This window comes from Mytilus californianus, unplaced genomic scaffold (genome assembly GCF_021869535.1).
Source record: "Mytilus californianus isolate M0D057914Y unplaced genomic scaffold, xbMytCali1.0.p SCAF_15, whole genome shotgun sequence".
NCBI lineage: Eukaryota > Metazoa > Mollusca > Bivalvia > Mytilida > Mytilidae > Mytilus > Mytilus californianus.
The window spans coordinates 23,987,275-24,012,455 of record NW_026262637.1 but is presented as its reverse complement, the minus strand read 5'-3'; the positions used below and the strand labels follow the sequence as shown (position 1 = coordinate 24,012,455).

Genomic DNA, 25,181 nt, shown 5'->3' with positions numbered 1-25,181 from the left:
ACAATGTTGACTGCTGTGCCCTAATTTTTGACATTTTTACCTATTATGTCTGTTTGTTTTGCTCATTCGTTGTTGTCAATATAAAGGAATTCTAAGCGACTGTCATACAAGTGAGAGGTTTTGCTAGCTATGAAACCAGGTTTAATCCACCATTTTCTGCATAAGGGAAATGCCTGTACCAAATCAGGAATATGACAGTTGTTTTCCATTCGTTTGATGAGTTTGAGCTTTTGATTTTGCCATTTTATAAAGGACTTTCCGTTTTGAATTTCCCTTGGAGTATGGTATTTTTGTTATTTTACCATTTTTCATACAATGTACTTGCATGACATTTTCAGATTTTGAAACTTGTTCAAATGCTTTTAACTTTATTATCTCATTATCAGACATTCATGACGACAAAAAATATGAACAATGCACAAAAAAGTGATATTTTAATATACAGTTTCTGGGGAAGTTTCCTGTGAAATTTTCAAATCCGTTTTGTTTATGAACATAAAATCTGAAGTATTTTTCCTATGGATTTGTGTGAACTTAACTTTTGATTCATATATCTGAAGATCAAAATGAAAACGCACAACTTAAATGTAAAAAAGAAATCATACTTAACATTTGGCTTTCTCAATATAAAACTGATCAATATAAGAAATTGTTCTTTAGTAAGCCTATGATTCATTGGAACCAGCTGGAAGAAATTATGGTGTGCGCAAAGCCAGTTGAGAGCTTCAAATCAGTCCTTTAACACTGTCAATTGGTGCTCTGCTTCACGTCGAGTAAAAGGCAGAATTGATATATTTGATAAAACACCACATAAAGAGATTCAAATCAACATGTAAAAAATTACTTGATATATTCATGTAGTAGTAAAATGACTATTTATTAAGCCAGAGTCACTTCTAATCACCCAAAGTGTTTTGAACGATGAGCTATTGCAGTAGTAGTTGATATTTATTTTTTAAACTTTGCTATGTGTTTTGCTATATATAATAATGTTACAATTATGCAATAACAATAAATATTTGAAAACGGGAAATTGTGGGGATATGATATGTCAGTACACGAAGTACAGTATGTCATCTACAGGCATGTTAAGGGTGTGGGGCACAGTAAATTGACGGAAACATCACATGTACAAGTGGTGTCATTCATAACGTCTGTTTAGAACTGTCAGAATAATTTGTCTACCCCAGAACAGTTGTACTCTAGAACTCAAGGGTACAACTGTCAGAATTTGTTAAAGGATATAACTGTCTAAAACTATACTAGGTTAGAACTGTCAGAATCTGTTTAGGGAAGTCTAAGTTACGTAAATAAGTTAACATCTCACGTGACTTAAAACATGAGCAGTTAATTTGATTGTCACCGTTTGGCATATTTTAGATCAAAGGATTATAAACAAAATTAGTCTTATGTATTGTTTAGTTTTGTTATTTCTCAATCTATATAAATAATTTTTAATCAATAATATTTCTTTTTGTCTATAATAGTGTTTAAGAACTTAGGGAATATACTTCTAAAAGGGGCGAAAGATATCAAAGGGATATTCAAACTCATAAGTCGAAAACAAACTGACAATGCCATCGCAAAAAACGAAAAACGAAGAGAAGAAAAGCAACAGTACACAAAACACAACATAGAAAACCAAAGACTGAGCAACACAAACCACATCAAAAACCGGGGTGATCTCAAGTATTCCGGAAGGGTAAGAAGATCCAGCTCCACATGCGGCACCCCTGGTGTTGTTGTGGGGGGTTCGTGTTGCTCAGTCTTTAGTTATCTACGTTGGGTTTTATGAACTGTTGTTTGTCTATTCGTCGTTTTTCGTTTTTGCCTTGGCATTGTAAGTTTGTTGCATTTGTCGACTTATGATATGATATGAGTTTGAATATCCCGTTGTTATCATTCGGCTCACTTTTGAGCTGAACAAACCAAAAAGACCTAAAATATAGAGAAATCCTGACAAAAGATCAGAGCTTTTCACGAGGGAGACATATAAACAAAGAAATAAATAGTACAAATAAATGAAACGTTAAAATTGAAGGAAAAAAAAGACAATAAATAAATAAAATTGAAAAGATAGATAAAAATGAATTAAATTAACTAAATGAATTTAATAATTAAATAAATTGATAAACAAAATCAATTGTATAACTTTAACTTATTAAATTGATTAATACTATAAACTATACATATGACTATATGAATAAATATATCTATTAAAAACTGTTCTAGTGATAGAACTAAAATAATCGGGTTTATGGTAGAACTGTGCAAAACTCTGTCTTATGTCAGAAACCAAACATGCAGACATATTCGTTCAAAATGCTTCAGAAGGAAGATAATCAAACTATTGTTAACTTTAGTAAGAGACAACTGTAGTTAACGGATGTTTACATATCATAAATCCATTAACAACACATAAAATAAAAGATAAAAACAAATTGAGGGAAATCGAAAAGGAACGAGACCGGGTGCGTCGAGAGAGTACGCGTCTCCTGCTATGCATGATGCATCATCCGCCATGCGAATCCACACTCAGTCAAAATGTCACAATCAGGAAAAGGACACCATCGGTAAATGTTCAGATCATATATAGATACAAGAAGATGTGGTATGAGTGCCAATGAGACAACTCTCCATCCAAGTCAAAATTTATAAAAGTAAACCATTATAGGTCACAGTACGGTCTTCAACACGGAGCCTTGGCTCACACCGAACAGTAAGCTATAAAGGGCCCCAAAAAATTACTAGTGTAAAACCATTCAAACGGGAAAACCAACGGTCTAATCTATATAAAAAACGAGAAACGATAAACACTTATGAACCACATCAACAAACGACAACTACTGAACAGTAGATTCCTGACTTAGGACAGGTGCAAACAAATGCAGCGGGTTTAAACGTTTTAATGGTACCAAACCTTCACCCTTTTTCTGAAACAATAGTGTAACATCACAACATAGAAAGTATGACTATTCTGTTATCTGAAGATCTCAGACAGAGAAAACATTCCGTTAGTGAGTTTAGACACAGACACATCGTATCGGTCAACCAGATCGTACCCTTGTAATATCGATTTCAGCCGTTTTACTTCATAACTTTGTAAGTAGCACAACCCCAATTTGTAAAATTTTAAGATTGCAAGGACGATAAATGTACTCAACTACAAGTAGATCAATTTCTATTTGATATAGTTAGTTTTATTCACCAAAGTATTGAATTGTTTCCCAAATATCAATATGAACACATATTTCCCGAAAGAGAAGTATGGTGACTTATATATATATATAGTATTAATAATGAATTTTATCACAATTGAAATCGTCCTTGTTCTTCATAGATATTGTAATGTGTTTTCCCTTCAAACATCTGTCATTGTGTATGTAGACCCGAATTGTTTTAGTGAAGTCCTGTGTCTATCGCAGTAGAACAGTTTGAAAATGAAGAGTATCCGCTTGTCAAGGTATAACAACGTTTTCTGATCAGACATTTGATAAACTGAGTTGTCGCTGCTGTTTCATTTTGATATAATACTTAATTAAACAAACTACATTTGTTATTAAACATACCCATGCAAAAATCTGTAATTAATATACAAACAAATAAAAGTACCAATACAAACCTTTGTCAACTGACATACAGACAGTACCGTTTTGTGTTTGCAATCTACAAATAATATCATTTAAATCTTCCTGAAAAAGACAAGTTACAAAATGATTCTAAAATGGTTACTGTGCTGGACAGAAAATATCCAAGCACAAGATGAAAAACCACTTGTCAGAGACGATCGAAGTCTTCTCCAGGATGTCTGAGATTTCCATGTCTTGTACGTCGAAGTGTTCAATCGTTTTAATTACCGAGTTTAATTTAACGTGCAGTACAAGTAAATTCATACAAACAACATTTGCTTTGATTTTCATTGTCCCGATGTCACTATAATAGTAAGTTACTACAAAGTGCGATGTTTTATGAAGCAGTGTTAAAGAATTTAATTATACATTATTTGAGCATAATTTTATTTAAATGTTAAATCAAAGCAGTAAATATCGACATAATGGGGAAAAGCATGGACATTTTTGCACTTTCACAGTTTTTCAATACTTTTGTAAAACGCTTATTTCAAGATACAATACAGATCATACAGATAACATATGCTATGGTCGACGAGTTACTCCCTGTTTTGATACGTCAAATAATAAAGAAATTGATATTCAAGTGAGACATAACTGGTGTTTAGATTATGAATAAAATGACAGTTGGAGTATAAAGCAACAAGACAACAACCTTACAATACGAGGAAAATAATTTTTTTCAACATGTGCATACTATGGAATAAGTGTCTGCCATATGTGATATTCTGATTCGCCCCATGGCTAGGCAGCTATTGTCCCAAAAAAAAACACAAAATATTTGTATTCAAACCCTGATTTTGGCCTGCTGTATTTAACGCCCTAAAGCTCTCGATATGCAATAGAATTTACTTTAATTATTACTGTTTTGAAATTGACGATTTACAGGCAAATATTGTCCTGGTATGGTTTGGATTGTGAGCTTCATATACATTTGAGATTTTGCATTGTCAGAGACCACTGTTCTTTATGCATAATGAAACAGGGATTTTGCCGAGTACTAGTATGTCATTTTAGATAAGATAATACGCTTCCAGAAAAAAGTGTATGTAGCATTTACCTGTTATTACATGATTAAAATCATTATTATATTTTATTTGGTCTCGTAAGATTGGACCCGAATATTACATGTACAATATTGTACACCTGAAAGAAAAATGAACACAAAATAAGAATAAGCATTTAATATACCCTCATTATTAAAGGTTCTATTTTGTAACTCTGGAAAAAGCGATATTTAATTTAAGAAAAAAATAGCTGCATTTGACCACTATATCATTATCTAAGACCTTTAAAACAAAAGTAACGGTAGCTGATCAAGAGATTTCTGATTTCGAACATACCCATTAACATCGTGCAAGTTTGAAGCTAGAAGTTCTTTATCTACTGATACAAAAATGATGCATTCAAAATCCCGAATATCGACCGCTACACTTCTGGAAAGTACAAGAACACATTTTCCAGTCGAAAAACCAAGACTTTGTAATTTACAAAGCTTAAAGAAAAATTGGCAGCATCATTTTGATACAGATGTTTACAATACTGTATAGACCGTGATGACATAAAAGAAATCGAAGCTTTAAGATATTTTTTTCATCGAGAAGTATTATTCACATTTTGGCTGGAGACGGTTTCTGTGGTTTCACACATCTATTTATATGGGACACTATACGATTCGTCTTCAGTGAGGGCAAGGTCTGGAAAATTGAAACAACTGACGGTGATAGCATGTGTACATTTCTTCAATCACAATGGGACGATAAAAATAATCATTTGAAAGGTAGTGAACTAATATCAGATAAGGAAGGTCTTTCCCTCTAACTACTGATAAATTCCACATCAAACGTTTAAGAAATGCTAACTGTCATAGCATTTTCATAGTTGATGAACTGATAGCACTAGTACCTTTTTATACTTTACTAGACGTGCATTAGAAATTGCAGAGGATACAAAAGTCATTAATCGTGCTGAGATTACTAAATTGATTTGGATCCAACTAAGACATCGTTATTTCATGCGAAATTGACTTTGTTATGTTTTATTGTTTCATTTTATAGATAATTATCGTTGTGGTTTTCAAATTATTGTAATTTTCATAAATCCATCAATAAATGGTATTGTTTTTGTGAGTTCATAAGACAAATATGCAAATGAGATACGAAGATGAGATGAACTATTTTTATTTGATCATCGCCTTACATATAACATTTCACTTATTAATGTTTAAAAAAGAATACAATGATTCTGAATATATCTCAAAAATCCCCAGACAAAATAATAATATATGACACATGGCTTTAATTTTTCCGCAAGTTTATTACTCACTTTTCAAATATCCGGAACCGTTCTCCTCGACGGAGCATGGCCTGCTGCATCTAACGCCTTTAAGCTCTTGACATGCAATAGAATTTATCTATAATTATTACTGTTTTGAAATCGACGATTTACAGGCAAATATTGTCCTTGTATGAATTGAATTGTGACCTTCATATACATTTGAATTTTGCATGGACAGAGGACACTGTTCTTTATGTATAATGAAACAGTGATTTTGTCGAGTATTAGTTTTTCATGTTAAATAATATAATATGCTTCCAAAAAATATATATACGGCATTTACCTGTTAATACATGATTAAAATTATTATTATATTTTATGTAGTCGTAAGTTTGAACCCGAATATAACATGTACAATAGTGTAAACCCGAAAGTAATATGTTAAAAAAATACGAAAAAGAATTTAATATACCCTCGTTATTAAAGGTTCTATTTTGTAATCCTGGAAAAAGCGATATTTAATTTGAGAAACATAGCTGTATTTGACCACTATATCACTATTATAAGATGCTTACTTTATGTGTGATATGATAAGATTTGACAATTGTCCATCAGACTTAATGATACATGTCGTTTTATAGTATTTCAATCCAGATTTTCGTCCAAATTAAATGAACTATTTAGAACTTGAAGTTTTTCAAAAATAATTAATCTATACAACAAGGAGTAGCAAATATAAAAAACAATAGCCTTACATGTAGATCCTTCTAATATATCATACTGATTTTTTTTCTCTGAATATAATTTACAAGTACATGCTTTTTGTCAAATGCAAGGGAGGAGAAGTATAGCAACAAGAGCACACATTTTTCTTTTTCGTTGCCACACACCAGACTACTGTGCATCTAACTTACAAATTTTTACTGACCATGTATGTTTAAAAATCATTAATTGTGTGATCGTTTTTAAAAAAAACACACCGACACCTTAATTTATAAAAGCTGGTATTTTGACATTTAGTTTAGCAAACATTGACTTTGCAAACATTTGACATATAAAATGTAGGAATTAAAGTCACTAGCAAAAGTTTTGTATTACACAGACCTTAATTTTTACTTGAATGTCAAATGGCATATATACCCCATCAAATCATACAAACGTTAGCAAATTGAACATTTTTCACGTACATATGAAATTGATATTTTACATAAGATTTCCTCCTTTTTGTCAACCAATCAAATTGTTACCCAAGAAGCTAGGATTGTTTAAAAGTACGTTAATTAGGTCAATGTTTCTTCCTAAAAGAGAGTTTCATATTGACATAAAGCCAGATTATAGACATAATCGACCAGAGACCGCCATGTGTCAGTTTTGATCTTAAAAAGTACAATTTAATGATTACTGTTATATATGTTATAGTGATTTCTAGATATAAAAAAAAACAAAGAGTAATTGTAAATAATGTATCAAAGAATGAAGAAATACAAGCTTTCTTATGATTTACAAGTGAAATTATCAACCATCACTTTACATGAACATAATCTTGGCGTCACATAAATTTATCAATATTTTCAATTTATTTCCTTCCACTAATGCGCTATATTGCTGTTTTAATGACTGTTTTAAGTAAACGTAGAACTCCGTTTTTACATGCACCTTGTTCAAATCAAAATATTTTAAAATGTCTATTTTTGTGAACTCGTATACATGTGTCGCTTTTAATTGACTTATTAATAAATCGTGTTTTTATGGACTTCCCTTTTTTTATTTACCTTGGAGTTCGGTATTTTTGTGATACTTTTTAATTACTGTAATAATGATTAACAGAGGTGTTTTTTACGCAATGACATTTTAAGTACATAGTTCACTAAGGCATGCGTGGAAACTATCTTATTCAACCTTTAAAAACGATGCCTACATGGATTTCAACAGTTTTTTTTCACTTGGAGTGACGCTTGCGTAATTTTCAACACATGCCAGAGAAAAAACAACATAAAATTTATCAGTACGGAAAATGCTTTTTTATATAGATTTTAACCTTTCAATGTCTGATTTTGCCTGGCAACATAAATTTGTTTCACCAATTGTTGTTATTAGGATTTCTATTTTATTTATTGAGTTTGTTACGTTTTTGACATTACCTGTACAAAATGCAAGATATAAACAAACACCTAGGAAAATTGCATATACTATTTATGAAGCCTTAAACCATACAAAATCTGTTACAGTACTTGGTTATGTTATATAACTGACTTGAGGTTCTCTATCAACTTTTAATCCGAGTAAGCATAATAACCTACTATTTTTTCTTCCAGCATGGCCATCAGAATTGTACAGCATTTGGGAAGCTTATCCATGGAGGTTTGGAAAAGAATTCTGTGTCTTGAAATCGTACATCCAAGAAATAACTGCATATGCTTCCGTTCTCACTATCACTGCTTTCACAATGGAGAGATATGCTGCAATCTGTCATCCAATGAGATTTCAGAGTTTTTCCAACTTGTCGAGGTCAATCAAAGTCATCATTACTGTTTGGATTGTTGCTTTCTGCTGCGCATTACCATATGCTCTTTATGGAAAGGTGTTCTATGCAGTGAAGGATCCTAACACTGGCCAACTTTTGGAAAATTCGTTGGTCTGTAACATTCCGTATGAATTACATGATAAAATGAGATATATGTTTCAAGTGTCGGCATTCGTTTTCTTTTTGCTGCCGATGACAATCATACTTGTGATGTATCTTCTGATCGGAATCACTCTTTGTCGCTCAGACATGGTTCTTGATAATAAAAGTATAGCAAAGTCATCAACAGCTGCAGACCCGGTAAAATCTCGGAAGTCTGTTTTGAAAATGTTAGGTATGTTTAACATTGTTCCTTTATCAAATGTTTGATATTGCGTTTGTGATACGCTTTATTTTACGTTTCTTATGAAGTAAGAAAAAGTGTTTTGTATGGCAAGCCGTTTACTATTTATTATTTATTATAACTTCATGATATTTCATATTTCATATAAGATATCTCATATAATATATAAGATATCTTATATAATCTTGTTTTTATAAGATATCTTATAAAGTAATAGATATCTTATAAAGTTTATTAGATATCTTATATAGTTTATAATATATCTCATAAAGTTTATAAGATATCTCATATATGTATAAGATATCTTATAAAGAAAATTATATGAGATATCTTATGAATTATATGAGATATCTTATAAATTATATGATGTATTTTATAAACTGTATAAGATATCTTATAAACTATATGAGATATCTTGTAAACAATATGAGAAATCTTATAAAGTTTATTAGATATCTTGAAGTAAGAATAAATAGTAAAACGGCTTGCCATAGTTTTGGTATGATAATATTTAGACATCAGTTAATTGATGATGTGAAAAAATTAAACTTCAACTTTCTTTATTCCGTTTTTAAATGTTTGTCTTTGTGCAAAGTGCAATTTGCAACCTGTAAAAGTTTTGAAAAAATGGATTTAAAAGCTCATCACATTTATAATTGATTTGGACTTCCAACTGTTTTAATTCGAGCGCCACTGACGAGTTTTTGCTGCGACTGGCGTAGTTATGTATAAACCTGGTATCTCTGATTTTTTTTGTATATTTCATACAGAATTTACATCAACAAAATACAAAATCCAAGTATTAGATTATCAAACATTAATTATTCATAAAACGCATCACCAATGGCGTAGACAGATCCATTTATTTCAATCCGGTTTCTAGTTTTACAAAAAAGTGATAGCATTTGAACACAGAGCTTTCTATAGTAGAATGATTTTTCTATTATACAATTTCTGTCGATTACGTACCAATAAATGTCGATCCTGGCATGAAAATCTCTTGGACGTCAAAGTTGATATAACACTTGTCATTCTAAATAACAATTTATACAACAATTAATACTTCTGATTTTCTTTTTGATTTATTAAAACAATTTGAGTGTGGGATTTGCTTTATTTCGTGCCTTAACAGAATATTTATGGCGACAAAATGCTGCAAGCTTTTTTTCTACGTTCAAACATTATATACCATATATAATATAATAAATCTTTGGGCAATAGAAAGAAGAGAGACACTTTTAAATAATTTTGTTTTTTATCATTCAGTTGCCGTGGTAATAGCGTTTTTCTTGTGCTGGGCACCATTTCATTCACAAAGACTGATGACGTTGTATGTAGAGCTGTGGACACCAGAATTACACAACACACAAACAACATTATTTTACATTTCAGGTATACATGCAATTTACAAGTTATTTACTGGCATTTAAAAAACGAAAATGGCTTTATGCAATTTGCAGGGATAAAACTATAAGAAAATCATTATGTAATGTAACATCCTTCTCCATAGCTCTAATAACTTGTCCGAGTTTGGCTATGCCGGTGTTCCAGTTTGGTTAGTGAGCTCTTCAACATTTCGACGTCGAGCATAATTGAAGAGACATTTTTCGAAATGCTCATATGGCGCAGTTATATAATTTGGTAACGTTTAATTATAGTATAATTAAATAAAAATTGAATCCCGTATAAGTACATTTTCTAACTCTGATTTTTGGCACATTAGCCAGCACATACTTGGACAAGGTTAGATTAATGTTTCTAGAGGAAATCTAATAACATTTGGTTATGTTACGTAAAATTCCACTTCAGCATGTCAGTCTAGTACAAAAGAGGCTGGTTATTCATATCACATACTATCGCATTGATTATGGTTGACAGATTATTTGTGGATAGTTAAACATGTATTAATCAAACTAAGTTTGACTGCAAGTCAGATTTTCGCCAAGTTCTTTTAACTTCAATGTATAATTAATCAATACTATATTTTTAATATCGTGAGATAAGACAGTATGTCTTGTACTACAAAAACTTGAGCGGGATTTCAATATTTAAAAAAAGGAGGCAAATAAGGCCGTACTTGTGATGTTATATGTCCGTATATACATGTACGTTTTATTAAAGATGCTCCTTACGAATTTATTGACTGAATGTTACATGTTCTTTAAACATTCCACCTGATTAGTTTTAAAACTAATATCGTAACTGTATACTGCTGTCAAAAACGTTTTTGTAGAATTATTTAGTCTTTTGTTGTTAATATCCTAAGATATTTTGGTTGCCTTATAATCATAATATTTTGCGTTTTAAGTTAAATCACAAAATAACAAGGAAATCAATATTCTTGTGTAAAATTAAAGAAAAATAATAGTTCTTTTTCTTTTACACATTTATTTTTCAAAAACGTTAATGCGGTCATGATCAGCTTGAATTCTGAACTTTGTGTAACATTTACGGTATCTATATTGATAAAATTGTATAAAAAGTAAAATAACAAAAAGACCAAACTCCAAGAAAAATTCAAAACGGAAAGTCCCTTATCAAATGGCAAAATCAAAAGCTCAAACACATCAACAGAATGGAAAACAACTGTCATATTCCTAACTTGGTACAGGCATTTCCTTGTGGCGAAAATGGTGGATCAAACCTGGTTTTATAGCTAGCTAAACCTCTGTCTTGTATGACAGTCGCATAAAATTTCATTATATTGACAACAATGTGTGAGCAAAACAAACACACGTAATAGTTAAAAATGTCAAAAATTGGAGTACAGCAGTCAACATTGTGTTATAATCTTAATCACTATAAAAACAAACAACTATGTCAACAAAAACAAAACGACATACAGACACTCTGTAAACAAAGCACATGAGCAAAAAAGAAAGACAAGAATGCAAAAAATTAAAATAGCGCAATAACACAATGGAGGGATGTATAAATACCGAGCCACGTCAAAAGGATATTACCAAACATGGACTAAACAGTAAAGATTAAAAATGTACAAAGACAAATAAAAAGAATACTATAACAAGTAATTAAGATGATAAACAACGTCAGTACCTAGGATCTATACTTCAAGACCATCATGTATTATTTGTGAAGTTGATACGGAATATTTACTAACAAGGCCTTGGTATCTTCCGATGTTTTTTTAGAAAAAGGACGAGACGTTCTTTGACATAACCCTGGTTTATCAACTTTCTGCTCGGACACTGTTAAAAAGAGACGAGAGATAAAAAAAAAAAAAAAGGATATTCAAACTCTTAAGTAGAAATAAACTGACCATGCAATAGAAAAACATGAAAACGATCAAAGGCAAACAGTATACAAAACAAAACATAGGAAACTTAAGACTGAGCAACACGTCCCCCCAAAAAAAACCGGGGTTTTTATCAAGTCTAAACTGCAGTCTTAGCAAGTCCTTAATCATAAATAATCTTGAGATAACAAAGGTCACAAACGTCTCACCAACGAATGTACATCGTTAGTGCGAATACATGTACCATTTGTAGTCTATGCCATTTAAAATCAAACCAAGCAAAATTACCCGGATACCCTAACATTCAATATCCTTGATACATTACACTTTAATTAATAATTTGTATTTCGTAACCACTCATATGACATTTGGGAAGTATGTTTTCGTTAATCTTGTAAATACGCATTATGTTATTTTTTAATCCACCTCTGGGTTGAATAATTATAATACCTATACCTAACTAACCCCTCGAAGTTTCAGATCGATCTATCGCGAAAATGAGTGGTTTTGACACTTTTATAGCCCAGAAAACATTTTTGAATAGGCATGGAATACTGTCATACTAGTGGGAGGTTTAGCTAGCTATAAAACCACATTTAACCTACACTTTCATTTGGAAAATGCATGTGCCAAGTCAGGAATATAGCAGTTGTTTTTCTCTTGTTCCGTTGATTGATGATTTTTGAATTTGGCGTGGAGTTCGGTATTTTTATTATACTTTTATACTTGAATAAAATGCACTTGTATTAAGGGAATCTAAATACGTAAGAACGCCTGTGCATTGAAGTCTATAAAAGTTATTGTAGTTTTCTAAGTCTGAAATCTGAATTCTCAGTCGTGTGACAGTAAATTTATACAGAAATAACAAGAAAGTGTCTTGACATCTGTAAAACATTGATCTATGCAAATTATTTAATAATTAATAAATGATTTAATAATTATAAATATTGCATTTTAGGAGTTTTGTACTTTGTGAGTGCAACAGTGAACCCTATATTGTACAACCTGATGTCAAAGAGATTTAGACAAGCATTTAAAAGGACATTATGTAAATGTTGTAAGAAAGAAAGCAGTTCGGATGTGAATCTCTTTGGAAATGGTACACATAAAGACTTATCATCACATTACGCCTACGGTAGAATATCACGTCACGGAATAATTCATCAATCCACCACTATTAAGGATACATCCCTAGCTGACATGTCTGTATAGGAATTAAGTAATAGAAAGAGACGTTTTGGTTTAAATTTGTTTCGGAGACACGTGCTCAGTAGCTTAGATGTACACAAAACGCAATAGAGCTATTACGTTAATTCTATTGTTTTGAAAACCGGTTTTTTGTTCGGTGCACTATTTCTTAAAGAAGTCGTATTTTTCCAGATGAATGATGCATGTACCTGGATGGAGATATGACATTGTTATTGCGTTTAATGTTATCAATAGAAACTTTGCTACAATGAGACTGCTGCTAAGCAGCCCAAAATCAACGAGAATATCCTCATTATACAGCAGTTTTTACATGAATGTTCATTTATTAATGAAATTAAACAAGTAATCGTTAGTTAGAACTTAAACTCAACAAAGTTTTATTTTTAAAGTTTAGCTATATATTTATTTAACAACACTCGGTTTACCAATTTTGCAAAAAATACTTTTGCACCCCCCACTCCCTCTCTCCTTTCCAAAAAAATATTGGAAATGACTGAATAATGTACGAAAAGTGTATAATATTCCTTTAGAAATTGATATCGGCGGATCTCAGAGAAAACAAAATATAAAGATAAAGCGTAATGCATCTAAATGTTTAGGATCAGTCCTATCATCTCCCAAAATCTGTCAAGAATTGCTGTAAAGCAGTCTGTATAATATATATATGTAGAGTGCTGAGAACAAAACTTTACAATAAGAATGATTTCAGCTTCCAAATTGTGAACTTTCCATTGCTATGCAGCAACATTCCAGCATCGCCTGCATATGGAGTATATATCTCCCTGTTGATACAACATTCCAGAGCTTATATATCCTTTCATAATTAATTTTCCTTGATAGGATTCTGCTTATGAGGAAGCTATTACACCAAGAGTTCAAAGTGGTAGAAAATTCTTCAAAAATGTTACGGACGCCAATACGAGTTGGTTGACTGTTATAAAATATCTGTTTGACAGATGATGACGGATATGTTCTAATTGTCGTAACCACTATCCCGTCCTCTTCTTCGAACGTAACCTACCGAATTAGACTTGTCAAAAGGTTTGTTCTTACATGAGCAACACGACCGTTATATGTGGAGCAGAATCTGCTTACCCTTCCAGAGCACGTAAAATCACCCAGAGTTTTGGAGGGGTTTGTGTTTCCCAGTTTTTGGTTTTCCATGTTATGTTTTATAGACTGTTGTTTGTCGTTTTGTCGTTTTTGTTCTTTGCCATGGCATTGTCTGTTCGTTTTTGACTTGAATATTCCTTTGGTATCTTTTGCATTTGTTTTTCACGATAAATTATTTACTTTTATTGTTATTTTTAGCTTTTTTTAACTGTTGATGAACTGTCTTGGTTGTATCAAAGGGAATGAATGATTTTTATGTTTGGTCTGCAACTTTATAAGAGAAATAAGAAGATGTGGTATGAGTGCCAATGAGACAACTCTCCACCCAAGTCACAATGTGTAAAAAGTAAACAATTATAGGTCAAAGTACGGCCTTCAACACGGAACCTTTGCTCTCACCGAACAGCAAGCTTTAAAGGGCCCCAAATGACTAGTGTAAAACAATTCAAACAGGAAAACCAACGGTCTAATCTATATAAAAAACGAGAAACACTCATGAACCACATCATCAAACGACAACCACTGAACAACAGGCTCCTGACGTAGGACAGGTGCAAACAAATGCAGCGGGTTTAAAAGTTTTAACAGGGGCCAACCTTCACCCTTACCTGAAACAGTAGTGTAACATTACAACATAAAGGACACACTATAAAATATCGATTGAAATGGCTTAACACGATCAAAAAGACATATTAACAGAAACAAGAAAACAACACTGAACGAATAAATTTGATCCATGATACAATATAAATATAATATTAATAAAAAATGGGATGTAAAACAATGTCAAAAAGACAACTCTGACCTGGGACAAAATGGCGTTAAATAAAATAACGTAAACAGGTAAATTTAAATATAATAATTGTGTTGTTAGTACAGAAATAGTTTTTACAAAATAAATAAATTTGTTGTTTATAGTACGAGTGAGAATAGAAGTGAAAAATTTATCGTCATACTAAATACTTATTATTAAAAATAGTGAGACGAGATATATCACAAAATAAGTAAACATTGAATAACAAAAATGCATTACAAATTGTGTCAACAGGTCAAAGTAACACGAAAGTACGATTTGAGGGTACTCGCAGTTACTGAAAGCTAGTTAAAAGCCAAAAACATTAAGGTGGATAGGCGGTCTTCATTAATATCCATAGATTTTTTAATAATTTGTCAAAATGTTGTTTATATCATGCTCTTTTCAAAAATATGATAAAGAGTATGGGACACCGGGCTTTTTTTCACGCTACAGGTTGTGCAAAATTGTCAGATTTTATATAGATTATGCATGGAAAACACAATTTTGTGTGATAAAAAGAAAACTACACCATAGAATTATAAGATAAAATATTTGAAGATAGCTCTAATAATATGCTTTCAGATAAGAAAAAGAAAAAATGGGGTCACCGGACGCGTTTTCTTGCTGCATAATTAAATAGGTAAATTCACAACACATTCTATCATAAAAGTTAGTTTAACTGAGTTATCTCCCCTTCTTTCTGAGTTATCTCCCCGTTTGAGGCAAAGTTGAAAAAAATTAATCAAACAAAAATATTATGTTTTTGTAAAATACAGCCGTAAATATGATAAAACACATAATTTTCTATAGTTACAAGAAAAGTCTGCTCTATGGTCGGGTTGTCTCTTTAACACATTCCCCATTCCCATTCTCAATTTTATTACACATGAATTACATACGATTCTCGAAATTTGCACATATCCTTACAGCTATAAACCGATTGTTATCTGCTATTTCAAAATCCAAGATGGAGGAGACACCCAAGCTACCTTAATAATAAAAAATCATGCATCAGAGACTAAATTCAATTAAAACACATCCCAGGGATTTAGTGTTTTAACGTCATGGACAGTCAAAGAAGATATGACTTGTGCAATGCCAAAATAAAAGTATCGACAGGCAGTAGGATAGTTCGGATTTAACCTTATAATAAATATGTATCATGTTATATATAGATAAAGCAATTCAAATAATGTTCACAGTTGTAGTAAGTAATCAATTTTTACATCTGCTGTGTAACCACTAACAGTTTGCCGACATTTTGAAACTTTACGACACTCATTGTACAATGAATATTTTGTCAATTTTGTCTTGCCTTCCAATGAAGGGAATGATTTTATATTTTTTTGCAGCTTGATAATGATGAATTGTAGCATGTAGGCAATGTGTACATCTGCAGTGCAGCCACCTCCAGTTTGCAAATATTTTTAGATTTTTACTACTCTCATTTCACAAGAAACACTTTTTAGGTAGCAATATTTCAGTATACATGTTACCCCAATCTATTGCATGAAGCGACGCAGGTCCAGACTCTGTATTGGTCTGGTTAATAATAATTAAGGAAATATTAGAAGATTATATCCTCACTGCTTAAGAATTATTATTAAAATAAAAATAACTTTGATTAAGAATTAATTATAACCATGGATAAATAGCAGACCTAAAACGTACATACAAGACTGTAATTAGTTTTACTCTTCAATTTTTTTTATCTTAAATATGACTTACAGGGAAAATCCAGCTAGCGGACCCGGTTCTAAATAACGATCAGAGAGCTGCTCTAATTAACGTCATTTAGAACTGTTCTACCCTTTTACACATTCTGAAAGTCCTATCCTATAAAAGATTCTCTAAGCTCTACTTTAAGAATGATTTTGACAGTTATACTTTTGAACAGTTTAAAACCGTTCAATTGCAAATTATCCTAACAATTCATTACGGGTGTCATATGGGGAGCAGGGTCTGCTTACCATTCGGGGGCACATTAGATTACACCGGTTTTGGTGGGGTTCGTGTTGATTTTAGTTTTTTTTATGTCTTGTTTTGTAGTCTGTCGTTTTTCATTTTTGACTTGCCATGGCGTTTATCTTCTACTGAGTCTGAAAATCCCTTTTGTTATTTTCTGTCTTTCTTTTTCTACCCTACAACAGTTCAATGAACACCTTATAGAGTTATTAGCCAAAGGCTCAAACATATCGAATTCAACTTCCCATCAACTGGAATAATAACTTCAGGTTACTGATAGATGCAGTTGAGGACAATTCCAGATAAAGGATACAGCGAGAGCATGATGAACCTTAACTAGATACTTTATCTAAATGAATCAAAGCGGTTTTGTCATGTATGGAAAAGCGCATTTACATTTACTATGTACAATGAGTTCATGGGCTTCTGAAGTATCAAGAAGTCGAAGTTGTGGATGCTTTATCCTCTCTTCACGACAAATGTGTCACAGTTGTTGTTCCAGCAGACAAAGCCTCATTATTATTTTATATACAGAACTCATTATTTAGAATGTCTCATTAAAATACTGGGAATTCACAACAAAACTAGCAATCCCACATATACCCATACATCATTCACGAAAGAGGAGTTTTTAGAGATTCACAAATTCGGTCTTCTCTCCTTTGTTATTAACATAAAAAAGGGACGGTGAAAACTCCCATTTTTATACTGGGTATCTGTTCTTCACCAATGTTACTGCATCGGATGCGCACTTCGACAACTAATGATTTTCAGAGATGCTCGAGGCCAAAGAATTTGAAAAACCAAAACATTTAAAAAGGTTGTTAAGCTGATAAAACCTAAAAGGACCAAAAGTAATGACAAACCCGGACAGGGCTATGCACGAGGGAGATACATTCCTTAATTTTAAAGGATATCGGAAATTTATGACATCAAGATTAAAAAAAAACAATATCCGTGTATTCATGCCAGTACCGAAATAATTGCTTATAAGCTGATGATACACCCAGAGAATAACAGTGAAACGGGAAACGTAGATACAAATCTTTTTTAGGTCATGAAAAATCTATTTTTGTGAAGACACACACTGATTCCCGCAAAAAATACACCTACGATGAAACCATCACAATGATTACATTTTTATCGACAGCATATTTGTCGAAATTTTGGAATGATATTTCAGCCGGCAGTAGACATTTAAATCGGTAATAATTGTGCACCACTACTGGTCGACTTGTTTTTGTACTTATATAAAACAAAATTCAAACAGAGTCTTTTCAAAGAAAAAAAGAAAAAGCAAAGTTCATCAATATCACTTTCATATATATTGATGATGTCCTGTCACTCAATAACCCATATTTGAATTAGTGCTTTTACATCTTATATATTCCAGTGAACTTGAGATAAAGAATACTACAGACTAGAATGTCTGCTTCATATTTTGATATTTTGCTCAAATTGACACAGATGGACGACTTCAAACTAGAATCTTTGACAAACATGATGATTTAGATTGTCCAATTGTCAATTTCCTATTTCTTACCTGTTTTACCAGACAACTCCCATCGGACAAAAGTTGACTTTGGGTTGATTTGACTGTTATCTCTATTATAATGCAAAATAAATACATAATTCAATTTAAGTCATTATTTCTGTGTAAAATGTTCATTAAACGAAAAATTTCGCGAAATGATGTTATCTTCTTTGGCCATTAAACTAGGTGACTTCATAGGTATGCTTCCGGCGTCAAACGTAAACAGCGGGCGTTTTTTTGCTTCTTGGCCGCCTCAGAATGTAATAAAATTTGATAAAAAGAAGATTAAGAGGTGCAAAATGTGAGTTTTTTTACCTTATTATTGGAGAAACTATATGTCAATACATTCCGGATTCAAAATGTCGGCTTCCTTAGTTACAGACAAGGAGATAGAGAATTTTACGCTTACTATCATCCAATCAGTACCATTGATACAAAATAATTGCATTAGAATTTTAAGTCCTTATTTGGTCATTTAGCCATTTGACTGTTTCGGTTCTTACATATATATAATGTTCAGCTTTGAGCATTTCTAATGAATGTAAATCTAGAAAAGCACTTCGGATGCATAAAATGTATAAAGTGTTGTTTTCACTTTTTAATATTAAAGAACCTTGATATAATAATTTAACACAACGTAAAGCATAACTTTCAATTATTAACATCAGTTTTGTCTAAAACCTTGAAAAATTATAATTATGAATGTTTACAATGTTAATTTGAGAACAACACCGTGTTTTTAAGGCACATAACTCTAACGTAAGAGTACCCAAATTGCACTGAGTACCCAAGTTGCACCTATTTTTCGCAGCGTATTGATGTAAATATTTTACTTTTTGGGTCAGATTGTTTAACTGATGAAGAAAATTGTACTCTTTTTGTATTGGTACAGAAATATATATTGAAAAGTAAAAGATTCACACCATAATATGAAAGCTTCATTTATATGTTTTCCTGGCATTTCATTTAGCTCATTTTATTCACTTGTTTTTTGTTTGGTTTTTTTTTTCTCAAACTATATAAGCAATCTTATTTTGTATTTACAATTCTTAATATATTCCAATTGACAGAGCATGCTCCAAGTATTCATTATATTGTATGTCAATATTCTTTTAGAGACATATTAAAATAAGCAATGTTGCTTGTTTCTTGATCCCATTATTTATATAGAGAATATCATATGGCTTTTTCAATATCACACCTGTATCAACCCGAGACACCAATATAATCCCAAGAGCTCTGCTCGAGGGATTATATTGGTTGAGGGTTGATACGGTGTGTGATAATGAAAAAGCCATATCATATACACTTTATTATATACATATACCTCACGTAGATGTTTTTTATTTGACATGACGTCATACAGGTAAGGTTTGAATTGACGTCATACAGATTAGGGGTTTGATAAAGCCTTTGCAACAGTGACTGCAATCGATGACGTGACGTTATACAGATTGAAGGTGTAATAAAGCCTTTGCAACCGTGCTGATATAGATATCATCACGGGTGGCTGATACAGCACGCTTGCCAATGATTGTATTACACATTCAATTTATCTGTATTTACTACTAAGTATATAATAAGTATAGATTATTACATGGCATTTTTCATATCAGACCCTTTATCGGCCCTAGGTCATGATATCAGCCCAAGAGCCGCAGGCTCGAGGGCTGATATCATGAACGAGGGCCGATAAAGGGTCTGATATGATAAATGACATGTAATTATCTTTTTATCATATACTTCAACAGAAGAAATACAGACAAGAACTATTAATTAAAATTTTGTCTTTCCATGAATTTATAGATAATAATTTACAGACTACCAAATACAAATGTCTTAACTTTTATTGTTTTTATTGATATTACAAGCATTTTATTTATCTTGTCACAACAATTAACATGTTCTTAGTTTGAAATTTGCTCCTCAACCATTTTGTGAAAAGTCTTAAATCATTTGCGGTTTTCCGCACTGTGTTGTCGTTTTCGAACAAATTTCCGGAAATGCACGAAGTTGCATGTGATAAACGTCACGGAAATTAATGAAAAGGCATGTAATAACATTCCGGAAGCAGTCAATAAAGGTTCCTTTATCAGCCCGCTGAGGAAATTCTTAGGAATCTGGTCAATAAACCTAGTAATCCTTTCATAGCCTTTTAATATTTTTAAATGTTATTGAACAGTAAAATTTTAGTAATATTTTATACAAGTATATGATAAACTTGTAAATGTATTTTTCAAAGAACGTGCAACGCCTGACTTTTCGTCATTTCCGTCTATTTTTGCGTCTCTGGAAATATTCAGGATGGTTCGACCTTCACCGAAGCGGACAAAAAATAAAAATACAAAGAGTAAGTCCTTAAGAAAATGATGCCGCACTGAAAAACCCTTCGTGCGACGATTGAAAAAATACACCTTTTACTCGTTAAATCGCAAGAATATTACTGTAAACCTACTCACTTTTAAAGTATAAAATGTTCTTTAACAAAAATTAATCGTCAGTTGATAAACTCTTAAGGTACAGAACAAAAATACCTTGACGTGTCCCCAAACCCGTCAGTTCCGCCATTTTGAATCGATATAAAAAATCAGGTGCCCTAGGACGAGAAACATGAAAATAGTGCAGTTCCGACCGGGAACCATTTTGATATATACTGAACACAATTAAAACCACAACAATAAAAATCAATAAATAAATTTGTTAGATATTGATTTGTATTCCTATTAAACATTGTTTTTCACATGAAACACAGAATCAGAAATAACATACAAAATACAGGAGTTGAGATGTAAACTTTTAAAGAAAAGTAAATCCCTCAGGAAAATCCATGCAAGTAAGCTGGGAATAGTATACTATATTTCCAGACGTTAGTAAGTAATTAAATCTTACTTAAAGTTGGAATATAAATATCAAACAGCAATCAAACATGAGCTCTGAGGATAACTTTAACCAAATATTACATAAAAAAAAAGTAGTCCATAAAAATCCTACAGCTTCATGAAAATTACAAATAAATAAATAAAATGGAATGCAAATATTATTTATATCAATTTGGCATTTTCTGACAACCTTCATCTATAATTTGTGGATTAAGGTCTGTTTGTCTCTGTTGAAAGCTTCCATACCATTTGTTTGGTGGTCCTCTTTAATTTAATTAATATAAAATGTATTTCTCTTCCTATCTTAAAAATTTAATAATTGTTCTTAGAAATAATGTTTATCATATTCCTTGTTTAACAAAACTATCTCTGGTAGCAAAACTCAATATACCTAACAAGGCACAACTCTTCTATTTCAAACAAACATCTAAGACTAATATAACATAGAATATTAATGTTTTATTTGAATTATGTAAAAGTATATGCCATTGATTGATTTCAGAAAATTACAAACAATATAGTCCAGAGAGATTGAAAAGGGCAATAAATGCTGTAAATAATGGAACTTCTTTCTATAAGGCTGCAAAAGAATTTAACATACACACTTCTGTTATAAGAAGAAATTTAAGGAATGGAAACACCAACTTTCCAACACGAGTCTTGAATAAAGAATAAAGAAGAAAAGCAGAGCCTAGTCACATACATAGAATACTGCTATCAGAGAAACTTTCCCTTAACGAGGAAAATGATTAAATTGATTGTATGAATTTTTAGTTTTCAGTATAACTAACCTGGAACCCTCCCCTGGATCCGCCACTGGTATATATATATATATATATATATAGAGAGAGAGTAGTTATGTATATATATATTTAGACGAATTTTTAGACATTATATATATCTTAAAATAATTACTACATACAGACTCTCATACATGTGTAGTTTAAACAACAAATGAACTTTTTGTTTGAATAAAATTGAATATATAAATAATTCTAATTCAGAACACTAATTTATGATATACCGGTAATAAATTTGCTTTATGGTTTTTTTAGGTTTGCTCAGGTTCTTAGTACAGCCATGGACACGGCTTTAAGCCCATATGTTGTCAAAAATGCTTTCAGTAAGTGTGGAATTTTGCCATTTTTTCAACAGAGAAGCCATCGACAATAAGAAATTGGCTCCCCTGGATGACTATTATAAAGGGACAACCTCTGATACAGATCCATTGTGTCATTCGTGTGGACAGTTTGTCCATGGTCACCCATTGGTAAAGGAGGGGTTGATTCCACAGGAACTAGCTGACATATTTGTTCCAATTATTGGCAAAGGAAAGAAACAGCAAGCCAGTAGAGTAGTTACAGTTGCAAGGGTTATAACAGGTAAAATATAACGGTATATTAAAATAAAGGTCTCACTGTGACTTTCAGATGAAGTACAGCAATAAAACCTTTGCTTTTTGTGTATTTTTTGCTGTGCAATTGTATTGATTTTGTGTCATAATTGGATACCCCATACCCTTTGTCTTCTATTATTTAATCAAAACAACAAAGTATCTAAAACAAAATATTTCAAACCAACAGAAAACATTGGACACAGAGTCTCAATACATATTATATATAAAGGTATGGGCTTCATTTTACATAATTATATATACCGTATATATATAATACTAAAACATGATTTTTTTTATAAGTATTAAAGTCTACATTTACTTATTTTTAAAGATTGTGTTCCTTTTCTTCATAATTTGTTGCAGAAATTTCAAATTTGAGCTTAATCATTTTTTTAGAATCAGAATGGAGGAAACAGATTGAGGAAAAGGAGGAGAAGAAGAACAAGCAAACAAAAAGGCAACCCAGACAAAATGGTAAAACCACACCTACTAAACAAAAGCCAAAGAAGAAAGCTAAAAAACAAGTAGTAAACAAAAACATTGATGTAGAAAATAATGAATGTGGTGATGATTTTCCAGTGCTGTCACGTCCCAAACAGAAAAGGAAAAGAAAGGTAATAATTTGCAGATTGAAAAATTGGAAAAATTACTGGCCCATACAATCACCAAATTTTAAAAATTATATAACTTTATTGTAATAAAAATAATAATTTAAACCATCTAAGCAGTTTATTTTTTTTTTTAATTAAATCAACAATAAGAAACTAAAAGATATAAAATATACCTAATTATTTATAAATCTTTGGTATAATGATCATAATGACATTATTATTGCATATTAATCATGTTAATGTTTTTATTATGGTAGGTTAAAATATTTTGGCCTCATGCATCACCGAAGAGATATTAATTGTAGAACTGTGCATCAGGTGCAATAAAATTCATACCTTTAATGATGTTTAATCATTTCAGACTGTAGATGGTGGTATGGACATTTCAACAAATGGTGATATGAAAGATTATGAGGATGATGAGTGTTATACATGTGGTGTGTGTGGTGTAAGGGGATGCGTGCAAGATGATAACAATGGTATACTTTGGGATGGATGTGACAATGACAATTGTATGAAATGGTACCATAGAGGATATAATCCAAATGATGAACTGCCATATATTGATCTTAGTCTCATCGTTGACAGTGATTGGCATTGTTTTATATGTAGAAATAATGTTCAAAATGATAATACATTTATATGTCAAGTTTGTATGCTAACTGAAGAAAATGTTTTAGTCACTGATGATGAAATGTTTTGGATGCACTGCTCTGTTTGCAGGCACATGTTCCACCAATCATGTGTTCCATCTAACATATTTACAAATTATCAAAGATGTTTAGCTGTCTCAAGACAATGGGTATGTGCAGAAAATTGAATAGGGAAATTGCTCCAAGTCTATAAATTCATTTTGAATATGGACATATCAAATACTGTTTTATAATTACTTTTTGAAATTGTCATTATGTCTTGAAAAATCTAATCAGATTGGTGTGCTTCTTTTAAACATAATATATGTTCTGGCATGTACTGCTATACATATATATAAAAATTCGTTTTTTTTTAATATATATATATGCTTTTATGAATGCCTTGTCTTTCTTCACTATGAACTATATAAAAGATCCAATCTATTTTAATTTTGTGCTTTATACCAAATACCTTGTACACTATTTGATGCAGACATAATTAATGCATTTGGAAATTGCTTCAGCTTGATAGAGAAAAGAATAATGAAATTTACTGTTAATTCAGAAATTATTGTGAGTATTTATGGGAATATTAAGATTGGGTGAGTTTCGCAATAGAAAGAACATGCATTTTGATATCCGATACATAAATCTGTAGACAATTATTTTCTGAAATGGCAAAAATAAACCTTGCATTGTTTCGTCTCTTTGAAAATTGCAATAATAAAAGCACATAATAATTTCTGAATTTACAGCATATTTAAAAAATCTGCCATTCCACAAAAGAAATTGAGTAGTAACCCAAACAGGTGGCAATGTATCTTTGCAAAGATCAAGATATTTTTATTCTTAAAATAAAGGATGCGAAACAATAAAGTTGACCCCATTTTACATATCAAAACGCAAAATTAACCAAAAACAAAAAGCACACAAGAAGGCTAGGAAAACTAAAAAGAAAAGAGACAAGGATATGTATAAAAGACTACAACAAGAAGTTCAGTGGCAAGCCAACAAGAA

At 31.5% G+C, this 25,181-nt stretch overlaps 2 protein-coding genes across 2 annotated transcripts in view; both read left to right on the top strand.

Moving 5' to 3' along the window:
- Window positions 1–13,612, top strand: part of LOC127725714 (pyrokinin-1 receptor-like) — a 49,473-nt gene extending 35,861 nt beyond the window's left edge. The window contains exons 2-4 of the mRNA XM_052232890.1: window positions 8,222–8,764; window positions 10,040–10,165; window positions 12,988–13,612. Of these exons, the coding sequence (XP_052088850.1) occupies window positions 8,222–8,764; window positions 10,040–10,165; window positions 12,988–13,241 (923 nt within the window). The 3' untranslated portion in view covers window positions 13,242–13,612. The remainder of the gene's footprint in view (window positions 1–8,221; window positions 8,765–10,039; window positions 10,166–12,987) is intronic.
- Window positions 13,613–19,998: 6,386 nt separating this feature from the next.
- On the top strand, window positions 19,999–24,352 carry LOC127726005 (uncharacterized). The gene is made up of 4 exons (XM_052233303.1): window positions 19,999–20,012; window positions 22,581–22,648; window positions 23,318–23,535; window positions 23,894–24,352. The coding sequence occupies exons 1-4, from the start codon at window positions 19,999–20,001 to the stop codon at window positions 24,350–24,352; spliced, it is 759 nt and encodes a 252-aa protein (XP_052089263.1).
- The last annotated feature ends 829 nt before the right edge of the window (window positions 24,353–25,181 follow it).